At 57.0% G+C, this 13771-nt stretch overlaps 1 protein-coding gene across 1 annotated transcript; it reads right to left on the bottom strand.

The window, feature by feature from the left end:
* Positions 1-1809: 1809 nt before the first annotated feature.
* LFNG (LFNG O-fucosylpeptide 3-beta-N-acetylglucosaminyltransferase) lies at positions 1810-12223 on the bottom strand. The gene is made up of 8 exons (XM_015876963.3): positions 11734-12223; positions 5915-5963; positions 5129-5228; positions 4800-4953; positions 4580-4665; positions 4147-4312; positions 3642-3727; positions 1810-3530 (listed from the first exon to the last, which is right to left on the bottom strand). Exons 1-8 carry the CDS (start codon positions 12115-12117, stop codon positions 3464-3466), a joined length of 1092 nt encoding a protein of 363 aa, XP_015732449.1. The 5' UTR covers positions 12118-12223; the 3' UTR covers positions 1810-3463.
* Positions 12224-13771: the final 1548 nt, after the last annotated feature.

Here is a 13771-nt window from a genome sequence, read left to right as displayed (position 1 = left end):
GAGGTGGAAGATGCAGGGGGCTGCTCTGGGGGCAGCTGTCCCATTGACAGGCTCTGATTTCACACTGATGGGATGGGTAATGCCCAGTCGAGGTAGGTGGACAAGTGGGTGGGTGATGGATGGATGGAAGGAGGGATGGATGGATGGAAGGACGGATGGATGAATAGGAATCAGTGTGTGCATTGCTCGAGCCCTGTGATTCATCTGCTTTTATCTTCATTTCCCACAAGCATTCCCAGTTTGCTGGCTAGAAGTGGAGCTTGGAGAGGATTCACACAAGTTTCCCCGTCTCCTGCCACCCCTCCCATCCCGATTCACAAATATTTCTTGCCGGGGCTGCTGCCAGGAGCAGTGCTTGTCCTATTGCAGCACTAACACAAGTCCCCCCGCGCCGCCAGCAGCTGGGAAAGCAGCAGTTCACACAAAGCCCAGCACATGAAGTGACCCAAATGCAAATTAAAGAGGAAAAAAAAAATAAATAGGAGGGGGTTTGAGAGAGAGCAGCAAAAATGACTAACGCAGAACCTTCCTCTTTGCCCTCAGTGCTGCGATCCTCCCTGCAGGGCCAGGAGAGCCTCCAGCCCAGTGCTGGTGCATCCCTGGGGCACGGCGGTGTCACAGCAGCGGTCCCACTGCAGCAGCCGTGTCCCCACCAGCCCGGTTTGTCCCCTCACTCCCTCTGAAAGGCACTGAGTTGTCAGCACGGAGGGTAAACAGGACGTCCCACACCGTCCCACAGCAGCGCAGATGAAAGCGGGTTGTCCCGACGCGCCCGCCAAGTATGTGAGAGCAGCAGGGCCGGGCTTTGTTGCCCTTTTATTTATTAACACATTTATTTATTTACTTTCCAGCCCACGAGTCGAGAGGGAGAGGCTGCTCTGTTCTGCCCGCGCTGCTCCCCAGGGCACTCTGGGTGCTTTTGTTTCTTGTTTTGTTTTCTTTTTTAATATTATTTCTGTGTCTATATTTTGGTGTTTCCCCCCCCTCCAGGCACTGTGCAGCCCACCACCCCCAACTCCTGGCAGCCCCAACCCAGTGCTGGGCCTCCCCTATTGCAAGAAGAGGAGGGAGAGCAGGAGCACACAGCTCGGGTATGGCTGGAAATGGGTTCTTTGGGCTGCCCTGGGTGCCCCACTGGGACCGCCAAGGGAAGGCATAGTGCAGAAAGGGGGCTGTCCTGTTTCTGGAGCCTCTCTGCCCATATCACCCCAATAAAGGGCCATCTGAGGGACTCTGCCTTCATCCTGGAACTGTGGGTGTGTGTTGGGGTGAGGTGTTTTAGCACTCGCTGACTTCCTGCCAGGGTGTATTTTTAGCGTTGATAACTGAGAAGTTTGAGCGAAAATGGAAAGTAAGTGCAGCTCGAGACACAAAAAAAAGCTCTGATAGAGCTGCTGGGTGAAGAGGAAGGCGGGGGACAGAGGAAGGAGAAGATGACTTGCAGATGAAAGCCGCTCCAGTTGAGCACTGGGTGAGGAAGGGGCGGGGGGGGAAGTAGATGTGATGCTGTCTCCACACCTCTCTGAGGGCTCTTTCCTATGGTTGGTGCTATAGGGCAGGGGCTCTCCCTGCAGCCCCCCGCCGCCTTCCCACGCGGCCGTCCGCCTGCAGCTCTTCACACCTCCATGCCAACAACCGGCTCACACCTCCACTCCCAGCCCCGAGCCTGGGAAAAGCCCTTGCCGAGGTGTTAAACCCCAATAGAGCCTTTTGGGGATGGGAAGGAGGAGATGACCCCCCACTCCATGGGTCGGTACCCGTGAGAACAGAGAGAACACCCGCACAGCACAACACACAGAGACACGGAGCCAGGAGCAGGACGGGGGTCAGCCCAAAGCTGCTTTATTGGTGACGGCGGCAGCGAATGGGTTCACGTCCCTGAGAACGCGCTGCCCACATCAGTTCCCCCATCCCACAGCTATCACCTTTAGACACATCCTACTTACAAAAAAGCACAGAGTGACATTCCAGATACTGGAACATATAAATTAAAGTAAGTGATAGTTACAAGACATCGTCATTTTTTCTCTCCTCTTTCTTAAACTGATTATCAGAAGGTCATTTTGTCTTTTTTCTTCTTTTCCGATCCACAGAAAACATATAAAAAGCATCTTAAAAATCTACATAACTCTCCATGTTGTGTTTTCTTCGTTTTTTTGTTTTGTTTTGGGTTTTTTTGTTTTTTGTTTTTTGTTTTTTTCCTGTTTTTCTTTATAAAAAGGCACAGTAAAAAAAATACTGGCGCAATAACATATGTACAACGCACCCATTATGGGCCATTTTCACTCAGCTTCGGGTCAGAAATGCTCAGCTCAGGCTTTGCCCACTGGTCCCCCCCCCACAAGGGGACACAGAGGGATGCAGAGAGGGATACATGGGACATTGAGTCCGCAGCCCTCCTTGCAATGGGTTACATGCACCCTTGGCTCACAGCAAACATGGCGCCCAGGCAGTGTTTCCCAAACTGGTTTTGCTCTGGCTGTACCTGGGAAGGTGGGACCCCACTCCTAGGTTCCCCAGCAGAGCCATGGGACAAAATACAACAGTGCTGGGGGAGGGAGGGCTGGGGGGCACCTGTGATTTTAGGGTGCCCATCACTCTCCCATTGCACTAGAGAGCAATACCAAGCTGGGAAACAACACCGCCACAAGCATCCCAGGTGCACCAGCCCCCAGCACCACCCACATACAGGAGGATGGTCTAGTCCCATAGATGGGGGGGTACACCCAAAAGACTCCTCCAACTGCTATGTGCCGGGGTGTGGGGTTGCCCATGCTCAGCCCAGGAGGAGACACCAGGGGAGACACCACAGCACTGTGCACACACAGCTCCGGAAAAGCCCTCCTCCCTCTTCTCCTCGTATTTATAGAAAGTCTTTAAATTGGTCTCTATAAATAGTGCATAGATTTACGCCGCTGAAAACATTTCAGCAGGATGTAGGGGGCTCTGGGGAATGGTGCGAATGCTGGCACTGAGCTTTGCATTTGCCGTGGCCGTGAAGGAATGAGAGTGTGTAAAATTCTGACCCTGACCAAGGAGCCGGAGCCTCGATGCTGAGATTTGAGGGCTAGGAAAGAGGAAGGGGGTAGAACTGGGGAAGGGTGGGGGGGAGGCAAACACACCAAAAAACAAACCAACATCTGGAAGGAAATCAAGCAAAGCAAGGCGGGGGGATGCGGAGCTGCGCTCCCCACGCATGGCGCGGGGCTGCCGGCGGGCAGGGGCTCACCCCATGCCCTGGGGTTAAGTGCTCAGGACCCGTCCCCGCTCGCCGTCCCCAGGCAGGGCAGGGTGGGCAGGGGACAAAGGGCCGCACAGCAGCCTTCAGTACACACACACTGTGCAATACCACAGCAACAAGGTCCGTCCGGAGGACTGACACACCTGCATGCACGCAGGTCCCGCACACCCGTCGGATACCGGGGAGATTTGGGACGAGGTTGGGAGGGGACACACACGTCTCCTAGTACACCACGTTGGAGGGGCACCACGGCGTGTCGGGGTACAGCAGGCAGTGCACAGAGCGAAACCTGTGGAGGAGAAGTGGGATGCTGAGCACACAGCAGCGATGTGCCACACAGTGGCACAACCCAAAGGAGCTCCTGCTGGGGGGAGTGGGATAGGACCCCCCCCCATCTCACCTGGATGGGTCCTCCTCCACAGAGAAGGCTCCCTTCATGTGGATGGAGTTGCGCTTGTTTTCGAACATGCCATAGCTTAGTGTTACCTAGGGGAACAACGCGGAGGGTCAAGCAGCTGGTGGTGCAGCTATGGAAATCAATTGAAGGCTGCAGAATTCACCCTTAGTTCTGAGGGGACTCTCCCTCTCCACTGACTGTTTGGAAGCACATCTATCATACCTTAGCTGGGATACCCACTTTGCTTGATAAAGAATAAGAATCCCGCTCACAAAGGGAACCCAACTAACAAACCTTGGATGAAATCCTTGCTGTAGGGCACTTGGCTGGGGATGTGTGCTGAGTAACCCAGACCAAGGCTTAGCCCAGACCACCCCTGCTCAAACGAGGCCTTGTTCCAGGTTCTCCAAATCCCATTGCAAGCCCAGTTCCCAACAGGTAAAAGCATACAAAGGCACTGTCAATCTCAACCTCTCCATCCATCCCAGGGCCATCAGGGCAGGGTTACCTGTTTGTGGATCTCTGTCTTGGGCACCTGGTGGAGGTTCTCCAAGTGAGAGTGGAAGAGGTTGCTGCGGATGAGCTTCACACCCAGCACAGACTCGATGATGTAGCCAATGGTGCAGTCATCGGGCAGGCGGATCTTCTCCGCGGTGCTCATGAAGTGGCCCCCACTGTGGGGAGACAAAAGGAGCTGCAGAGGAGCAAAGCCCAGAGCAATGTGGGCACCCCATGGAGTCCAGGCTCTAACTAAAAAGCAATTAGGTTTGGGGGAATGGAGGTGCTATCCAGCTTGTTTCCAAGCCCCTGCAGAAAACTCCATCAAGGCAAAGAGAGCAAAGTGGTAGGACATGTTCAAACGTCCCTAAAGATGTTGTCGCTCTTCTGTGCCCCGTTGGAATCATGCTGAGTCCCCATGGAAGAGCAATGCCAACGCTTACCTGGCCCAAGGGCTCATCTTCAGTGCCAGCCCTCGGCTGATACAAAACCCTGCTCCTCCCGTGGCAAACCAGAAATGCACAGGGTGCTGCAAGAGAGGGGAGCAAAGGCAATGAGACCACCTCCTGCTGAAGCAAAGCCCAGCCCAAATTAAACCCAACCTCCCTCCAAAGCCATGGAGTGATGATGCCTCGTGGTCCCCCCTTCATGTGCCCCCCTCACCATCTTGTTCTCGCTGATCCTCTCTGTGGCCTGGATGGGTCTGTCCAGGCTGGGCTTCCCGATGTAGATGTCCTGTGTGTGTGGATAGCTGGAGAGCAGCTTCACCAGCGTCCTCACATTCACGTAGTTGTCATCATCCACATGACAGAACCACCTGCAGCATCAGCACAACCGTGTCCCATCAGGCTGGGGCAGCTCCCTGCCCTGACCCCATGATGAATTATGGCCCCAAATAGTGCAAACTTTAAGACAAATTACAACCCCCAATATTCCACCCCATTATGAATTACAGCCCTGGTCCCCTCCAGGCAGACCCAGACACTCCTTACTTTCTCCCCGACTCGATGAACTTGTCATATTCCACAGCCATCTTGCAGGACAGGGCCTGGCGGCTGTGTGCAGCCGAGCAGTTGGTGTTGATAACATTTCCTAAGGGAAGAGACATGGAGTTAAAGCCCAGTGCTGGCGCATCCCCCTCCCTCAAATGTGGATGCTCCACTGTGAGCAACACAGGTGTGATGGGAGGGATCCCAAGGGCATCTAAGGTGCCCAATGGTCTCTGTGCCACCTTGTTTTGGATAAAGGACACATTTCTGGGAAGAATGGCCTTTGGATCAATGTGAGGTAAGGAATAGGGTGAGCAGGGGATGCAGATGGAATGGGGTTAAGCCATGCCCCAGGGCTATGTACAACCCCCCTACATCACCCTGGGGGATGTGCCCCAGCCACGCTGGATGCAAGGGCAGGGGATGGATGAGGGGGTGGGAGGGGGATGTCCATGGCCTGGCTTCTCCACCCAGGATGTGACAGCCAAAACCTCACTCTGTTCCCACTGCTTTTTCCCACAGTGGCCACCTGTTATTTGCTTGCCCAGCTCAAAGGGAATTGCTTCCCAGCCTGAAAAGGAGTCATTTGCATGGGGAGAATAGGCTGAGCTGACCCTAACCCCAGGGAGCGGCTGCCAACTCCACGTCCCCATAAAACCCTGTGTCTACACTGCAGCAGTTCGACCTTTATTTTCTTCTTTTGGCATTCCCCTGGTCGGGGGTGCTGGGCAGGACTCCAGCACAGCCCCAAGCACCGCGCGCTCAGCCCATGCACACAAAGGGACTCACGTGCTTGTTTCTTCAGCTCCTCATCCTCCCCATCCGTGAAGATGAAGGTCTGAAAGAGAAGATGAGGTGCCTTTGAGGACCAAAGGGCTGAGACAGCAGGGCTCTGGCCATGTCCCAGCATCCCCATGACAAGCAAGTTCTCCCTCCTGGCTAAAACCCAAAGCAGCCCCTGTAATGCTCTCAATCATGGGTGTAGAAGATTGCAAAGCACAGCCCCTTCCCAGCACATCCCACAAGGAAGCAGCAGCAGGGAACATCCCACCAGCACCCATGTGGGATATGGGGATAGTACAGGGCAGGTGCAGCCAACAGCTCCATCCAAGCAGGGTCTTCAGACCTCATCTGGAACAACTGACACACAAAGATGGCAGTGCCAAAGCAGCAGGCCAGGTGTGTTTGCCCTCATCCCCACCTGCATCAACAGCCCCGTCCACTTGCACAATCATAGAATGGTTTGGGTTGGAAGGGACATTTAAGATCATCTAGTTCCAACCCCCTGCTATAGGCAGGGACACCTCCCTCTTTATCAAGTTGCTCACAGCCCCATCCAGCCTGACCTTGAACTGCCTCCAGGTAGGGGGCACCCACAGCCTCCCTGGGCAATGCCAGAGGGATGCTGGCACCCATGGGTGCCCACTGGCAGCCCCATAGAGGGCACTGTCTCCTGTTACCCATTGCCCACCCGGCTGCACTCCTCTATTTACACAGCTAATTCCTGGCATATGTCACCCGGGAAAGGAGGGGCCGGGGGCTGCTGTCTGCCCTGCATTTGGGGAAGGGCGAGAAGTAGAGAATAGGGGAGCGGGAAAGGCATCGCGATCAATCAGAGCGCAGCAAACAAAGCTGGAAGAGAGGAACCACAGCCAGCTGCCAAGCGCTATTACAAACCAGACGTGTACAAAAGGGCAGAAGAAGAAAGACAAAAGGGCTGGGGGGGGGAAGGCAGGAGGTGGTGGGAGGGGGACACGGGATGATGAATTCCAAGTGAGCTGGAAACTCGGTGCCACCCCGCAGGCAGCCGGCCCCAGCGGCGTGTGGGGGTTTTGTGGGTTATATGGGGAGGGAGCGGGGTCTGCACAATAGCAGGGTGCGAGCTGACTTTACTCAGCAGAGCAGAGTTAAGCGGGCAGTGGTGGTCATTAGCATACAGCTGCGCTGGTTAACCCAGCAGAGGGGAGAGCTGTGAGCTGCTGAACTGGGGCACAGGGCTACAAGTGACCCGTGGGGCTTGACAAGGAAAGAGTAAAAGTGGAAAGGCAAACTTTCACAAATGCACAGCCACACACCTGCTGAGCACCCCTGGGTTTGAGGATACATAGACCAGCCCCAAATCCATCATCATGGCCTCAAGCAAAGGGTTTCACTGTGGGATGGGGTCACGAACCCACCAGCACAGGGCTGGGGAACAGGAAGGGCTCCCAGGGATGCACACACCCCAAGGTGCTGGGGCTGGAGGATCCCCTCAACACCCGCCTCCCAGGGTACACAGCCTCTGAGACAGAACACGTTTGATGCATTAGATCAGAAGCACCATCTGTGCCACCGCATGGCTCCAAAAATAACCCCGCAGAGCTCTCCTCTATAAATAGGCCGTGGGGACCATTGTTTATTGCTCGCCTTCACCCAGTCCTCACCCCACCGAGGCATCCTCCTCTCAGCCCCTCCCCTGCACATCCCTGAGGGGCTCCCCATGCTGGTGGCACCTTGGGGACATGGTGGGGCATGCAGACCTGCTGCAAGGAGGGCCCTTCACCTTCCACTGCCAGGACCCAGCTGAGAATTTCAACTAAAGCCAAGATCATTACAACTTCTCTCTCACTTTTTTCATTGATTTGTCTGCATTTGTTACAGACCTTCCTGCACAGCTCCTGGACAAGGACCAGGAAAGGATAGGGACAAGAGCACCCATGATGGGGAAGAAGCCCCATTGTGGCAGCGGTGGGACCTGGCCCTACAGTCCAAGGATGGGGAAGAAGACGCAGGTGGGACACAACCACTGAGCTCAGGGGCTGTGCTGGTCTGTGCTTGGCTGAAACTGGGTGAAAACACAGACAGAGCTGCATGGCCCAGCACCCCAGCGCAGGATTAGTGCTACTGCAATGAGCACCCTCAGCATCCCCACCCCACAGAACAGCCCACAGAGCCCACCCAATGAAAGCCCCAGCCCCAATCACCAGTGGAATGTGACACAGCAGCCCTAAGCCATTACCTACTCAACACCAACCCCAGGTCCACGTGCCCCTCCACTCCCCACTATGGTGCTGAATGAGTCCAAGAGCTCTCACATCCCCATACAGTTAATTTTCCAGGGGAACAGAGGGGAGGAAGGGCCCACTGGCGGCACACTGCCTGCCCAGAGCCCCTGCCCCGGGACTTGCAGGAAACCTCATTGTTCTCAAAAGTGCAACTTCAAGAAACACAGGATGCCAAAGCCCCACCAAACAATAGCTACCCCTGCTGCGCCCGGCCCTGCACAGAGGTACCCCAAAGGTCCCTGCAGCCAGGGGATGCGTCAGCCCCAATCTGTGTGCATAGGGCTGGAGTCCCCCTGCCGCCATCTCTCCCCTGGGGACAGTGTTTCTTTAGATTTTGCCACCCTCCCCTCCATTTCTCCTTTCGCAGTGACTCATTTCCCTTCTGCTGGGTGAGCTTGTGGGTTTGCTCTGAGCTGTGCAGAGCATCCTATGGGCCGGGCAGAGCTGAGTGCAGGCTGCCTTCCTCTTTGTGCCACACTGCACAGTGCTCCAGAAGGGCTGGCAAAGATGACACATCACACACACCCCACCTTCCTCCTACTAAAAGGGGAACCTCAGCCCCGTGACCCCATAGCGCACCAATCCTGCACCCTCCCCACATCTCACTTCCCTGTGCTAGGAGCACCACAGCCCCCTCCAGCCCCCACTCTTACACACAGGGGGGCTGCACCTCTTCCCTCTCCTCTGCAGGAGAAGAGAAGCAGCAGCTCACTTTTCTGGGTTGAGAGCAGCACTACTGTACTGTCCCCATCACCATTTGTCCAGATGGGCTCTGGCTGGCATAGGCATTGCAAGGCACAGCCCTACAGAACACCACCCTGGCAAGAGGATAAGGTCCCTTCCTCCCCCCCGGCTCCTCACAGTAAGGAGGAAGAATCCTCCACTGTAATTTTAAATGCTATAATTTTTTAATAACCTCCGCACAAACAATGAGCTCATTGTGCAGCCAGGGTCCCCCGCCCTCCCGCCTGGCGCTACACGCACACCACACTCTTATTGACAAGGACGGCGGCATCGTTATGGGCGGGCAATTAATGGCCCAGACAGTGCCCGTGGCCCTGCTCAAACAACCTCTCCCTAAAGAAAAACCCACAGGGGCTGCAAATCCCAAGGGAGGGATGCACACACATGCACTGAGTTTAGCTGTGCTCAGTGCACCCCAGGACTGGTGGCACCACTCCATCCCAACCCTGCCAGAGCCCCAGTGGGCATCAAACTGGGACACGTGCGCTTCTCCCCCAGGATGTAAACTCTGGCCAAGGTGCTAAAGAAATCTGGGCTCCACCACCAGAGGAACGTGCTGTCCGGAAGGCAAATGCATTCCTCAGTGCCGGGAGCAGGGATTTTTCAAAGCCTGCAATTATCGTGCTTTGCTGGGGGAAGCGAGCAGCTCCCACGCAGGTGGGATGGGATTGTAATGTGGTGCCAGCCCTGCCCTGGCTCCCTGTGGGCAACATGGAGTGTGCTGAGCACCCGCTGCCCTGTGTGCCCCAGGACTGGGATGTTTCTTAAATAATTCTGCTATGGCAGGAAACAGTGGGTTTGGATGGTTTTTTGGATGGCTTTTTGGATGGTTTGGGTTCGCTGGCTCCAGGATTTGAGCATAAAGGCCACTTCCCTCCCTCCTCTCTTTCCAGTGGTTTCCCCAGGCTGCACTCCAACATCCTAAGGATACTGAGACAGCTGGAAATGCCCCCCCAAAGCAAGGATGGGAAAACCCCACAGTCCTTCCCCAGGGCTGCCTGTCCCCAGCCTTGGCTGCACTGCACAGAGCAGAGTGAGCAGGGAATAGGGATCTGCCCTCTGTGCAGAAAGAGGCAGGAAGGAGAAGGGGGTGCCCACTGCCCTGAGAGCACTGTAGTGCAATGGGCCAGAGCGCAGGAAGCGGGGCCTATTGTAGGCAGAACAAAGGGCAGCCAGGAGGAACACAATGGCTATTCCCCCTATCTGTCAGGGGCAGGCTGGAGATAACTGCCAGATCTAACCCCTTCTTGGAGAGAAGGAGGTTTGGAGGGGGAGAGCGATGCTGCACCAGGGGCTGCACCAACTTCCCCTCAGCACACCCAAACTGAATCGGGCCTGACTCAGAGCCAGAGAGACATTGGAGCCCACCACAAACCACAGGGCACAAACACCCATCCCCAGCCGGGAGATGATGCAGGAGTGATGGAGAGGAGCCACACTGCACCAACACCAAAACACGTCCCCAAATCAGGAGGAGCCCAGGGTGGCCCCAAGCCTGGAGGAACTCCAATGATTCCCAATGGCAGAGGCTGGAGCAGCGTGGGAAGCACAGAACCGACGGCAGCAGCGCGGGGTGTCCCCGCAGGAGCTGGCGGTGCTGCCGGCTCTCACAGCCCCTCGTCCTCAAGTACCGCACAAGGGCCATCACTCAGCACGCGGCTCCCGGGCGGGCACCTCACGGGCTGCAGCCCCCCCTGGCTTCGTGGCCCTCATCTCTAGGCAACCTGACCTGGACACGGCCGGCTCCGGCTCCCCCGTTCCCATGGAAAGTGCCACACAAGAGGCTGCGAAGCCTTTTCTCTGCGCCGGGAGAAAAGGGGCTTTGTTAGCGTGCCCAGGGGGACAGCGTGAGAGCCGAGGAGCGGGGCTCTGGGAATCCAAACGGACAAACGGAGCAAAACAAAGCAAAAAGAAAAAAACCCAAAAGAAAGCCGGAGCTCACTGGAAGGGAGGGCGGGGGGCGAGAAGAGCAGCCATTCCCAGGATCAACCGTAGGTGCTCAAAGAGCGTTAGTTCCCCCCCCCCCCCCCCCCCCCACCCTCCACCCCCTTCGCAGTGACAGCGGAGCATAATAGAGGTTTCCATTAAATAACCGCACCGAGGAGGGAGGCAGAGCCGCTGCCAAACCCAGAGCAGAAAGAGGAAAAGATCCCCATGGGACAAAACACGGTAAAATAAATTAAAGAGAAAATAATCGGTGGTGCTCGGGGCAACCGGCAGGGCCCGACGCAGTCGAGGAAGGAGGCAGGGACACGTCGGGCTTCCGACAAACAGCGAGAAACGGAGCTCCGGGGCAGGAGGAAACACGTGAAGACAGTCGGATGGGGAGGTTAGGACAGGGCTTCACTGGCTCGGGAAGCTGCCTACGGCTAGGAAAAGTGTCTCAAGAGCAGATGGCCAGGCACGTTTCCTAAGGAAATGCTTTTTTCTTTCTTGTAAGTTCGGTTTCAGTACTGGAAGGACGGAGAGAGGGTCAGCCCGTGCAGACGGCGTTGTGCCGGGGAGGCAGGGCTGGTACCCGCTGCCGGAGCCCCCAGCGCTGCCCCGGGGGTGAGGGGCTGCCCCGCAGCCGTGCCTCAGTTTCCCCAGCGGAAAGCAGGTCAAGGCAAGGAACCCGCCGCGAGAGCTCAGGGTTTTTGGGGTCTGTGAGGGGCGGCCAAGCTCCTTGCATCGCTCCCTCTTCCCAAAGCCACCCCGCATCTCTCCCCCTTCCCGAAAGCCACCAACCCCGCCTCAGAAACCCCCGGTGAGCCCGAGGGGAGCGAAAAGAGAAGGTGGCAACGGCGCGGCCCCGTTGGCACCTGCCGGGTGCGACCTTACCATGTCGCGGTTGCGGGAGATCCAGGTGTCGAGCAGCAGCTCCAGCCGCGCTTTGTGGAACTTTTTGGTGGTTTTGACGGCGATGAAGACGTCTCGGGGGGAGATGTCCTCGGCCGGCGGCCGCGGGGGGCTCGGGGGGGCGGCCGGCAGCTCACGGCGTGCCCGGCTCAGCCGCCCGAAGTAATCGGCGAAGCTGCGGAAGCCCGGAGCCCCCTGCCCCGCCGGCCGGGCCGCCCCCAGGCTCTGCAGCGCCCGCTGAGCCCCGCCGGCCTCTCCCCGAGCCAGCCCCGGTCTGCCCGGCGGCTCCACCATGAGCACCAGCAGGCAGGTGAACATGGAGCCCACGAGGGACAGGAGCAGCTTCCTCCCGCAGCTCTTCAGCATCCTCCTCCTCCTCGCTGCCACCTCCACCACCCGGCTCCTCTCCGCGCCGCCACCGGCCGCGTTCCGTCCGCACCTCCGCCGTCCCCCGCCGCGCCGCCACCGCCGCCTTTAAACTGCCCCCGCCCCGCCCGGGGAGGGACCGGGGCCGGCACCGCCCCCACGCGTGGCCGCGGGGCGTAGGCAGAGCCCATCCCCATCCCCATCTCCATCCCCATTCCCATCCTCATCCTCACCCCCATTCCCATCCCCTCTCAATTCCTGCCCCGCTCCAGTTGCTCCCTGCCCGTGGGTCGTGTCCTGCGTGGACCCGCCCATGTCCGCTTCTGGTAGGTGGGAGTGCTGCCCGTTTCCTTTGCCGTCCTGCTGAGGTGTGGGGTGGGAGCACCGTGATCCCCCACAAGCCCCTCACAGAGCTGCGTCCAGCAGAGCACTGCTCAGCCTGACCAACATCTGGGCTGACTTAAAAAATTAATAGCAAATTAAAAAACAAGCCGCACTTCTCTTGCTTCCACCAAGTGCCAGGTTCAGGAGGAAGCCCAACAAGCCCTGCTTGGGCAGATCTGGCTGGACTGTGCCATGTCCTATGGAACCCACATGATGGGCAGTCCCACAATGCAGGCTGAAAATGAACCCTACTGAGGTTCCCCCATGGCTGCCAGCCGTGGCAGCAATGCTGCATTGATGAGATGCTCTGTTCCCAGAGAGAAATGGGAGCTGAAAGGGAACGCTGGGCTGAGAGCCGCTCCATGCTGTGCCACCAACCTGATGTTTTACTGGCACCAATTTCAGGGCCTCTTTCCTCTCTTATCCTAGTCCTGGGGTTTTCTGTGTCTGCTTCAGGGAGGCAGATTTGGGTTTGGGCCTGTGCTGCTTTGCAATGCCATAATCAGGGGCTGCTGCATTTTTGGGCAGGGCCCTTGTCCAACTCACATTTTTCCTGCTGTCACGTGCTCCATTCATCTCTGGCACTGCATAAACAATGTTATAATACCAGGCAGGACGAAGCAGGGAGGCTGCTTCCTCAGACAAGCCCCAGCATTGGCCTTCCCCTGCTTTTGGGATATGTATCACCCTGCTCAGCCCTCTAACACTGTACCCATGGCCAGAAGTGCTGTGGAAGACTGTGGGCACAGCTCTGGGGTTGTATGGCAATGCCTGTAGCCGAGGAGGGACCCATCCTGCCGCAGAAGTGTCCCATAATAAAGGGAAGCAGAAAAAAAAATAAGCAGTTGGACCCTACAGACACAGGAACCAAATCCCACACTTGCCACTTCCCACTACTGCTGAAGCCCAGCCTTTGAGCCTCTGTTTTCTTTTCCTTGTCTCCTTTTGTCTCCAACCCGATGGCACAGCAACTGCAGCTTGAGAGGCAGCTGAAAAGCCCGAGCAGCGAAACCCTGAGCAAAGAAAGAGCGCCTTTCTCCAGGAGCCAAAAGGGGAGGACACGCACTTGTCCCCCGACAGCTGCTCGCAGCCCCGGGGTGGCTGGGGACACACGCCACGGGCAGATGTTGGGGTCCCGGTTGGTGCCATGGGGTGGGTGACAATGTGGGCTCTGTGCATCCAGAACACTGCGCCAGGGGCTGAAATCCACTGTACTACTGGCACAAGGGTCCCCTGGGGCCAATTCTTATCTCATTCCTGGGCTGGAGTG

This window comes from Coturnix japonica, chromosome 13 (genome assembly GCF_054131305.1).
Source record: "Coturnix japonica strain WE chromosome 13, WE-NBRP24, whole genome shotgun sequence".
Classification (NCBI taxonomy): Eukaryota; Metazoa; Chordata; class Aves; order Galliformes; family Phasianidae; genus Coturnix; species Coturnix japonica.
The sequence above is the reverse complement of the archived record's forward strand: the minus strand, read 5'-3'. Positions and strand labels throughout refer to the sequence as shown.

Coding starts and splice junctions, on each gene's coding strand:
- LFNG (XM_015876963.3), bottom strand. CDS start 12,117: ATGCTGAAGAGCTGCGGGAGGAAGCTGCTCCTGTCCCTCGTGGGCTCC. Junction 5,964..11,733: donor TCTCCCGCAACCGCGACATG/GTAAGGTCGCAC, acceptor CTTCTCTTTCAG/ACCTTCATCTTCACGGATGG. Junction 3,531..3,641: donor GTGGAGGAGGACCCATCCAG/GTGAGATGGGGG, acceptor TCTCCTCCACAG/GTTTCGCTCTGTGCACTGCC.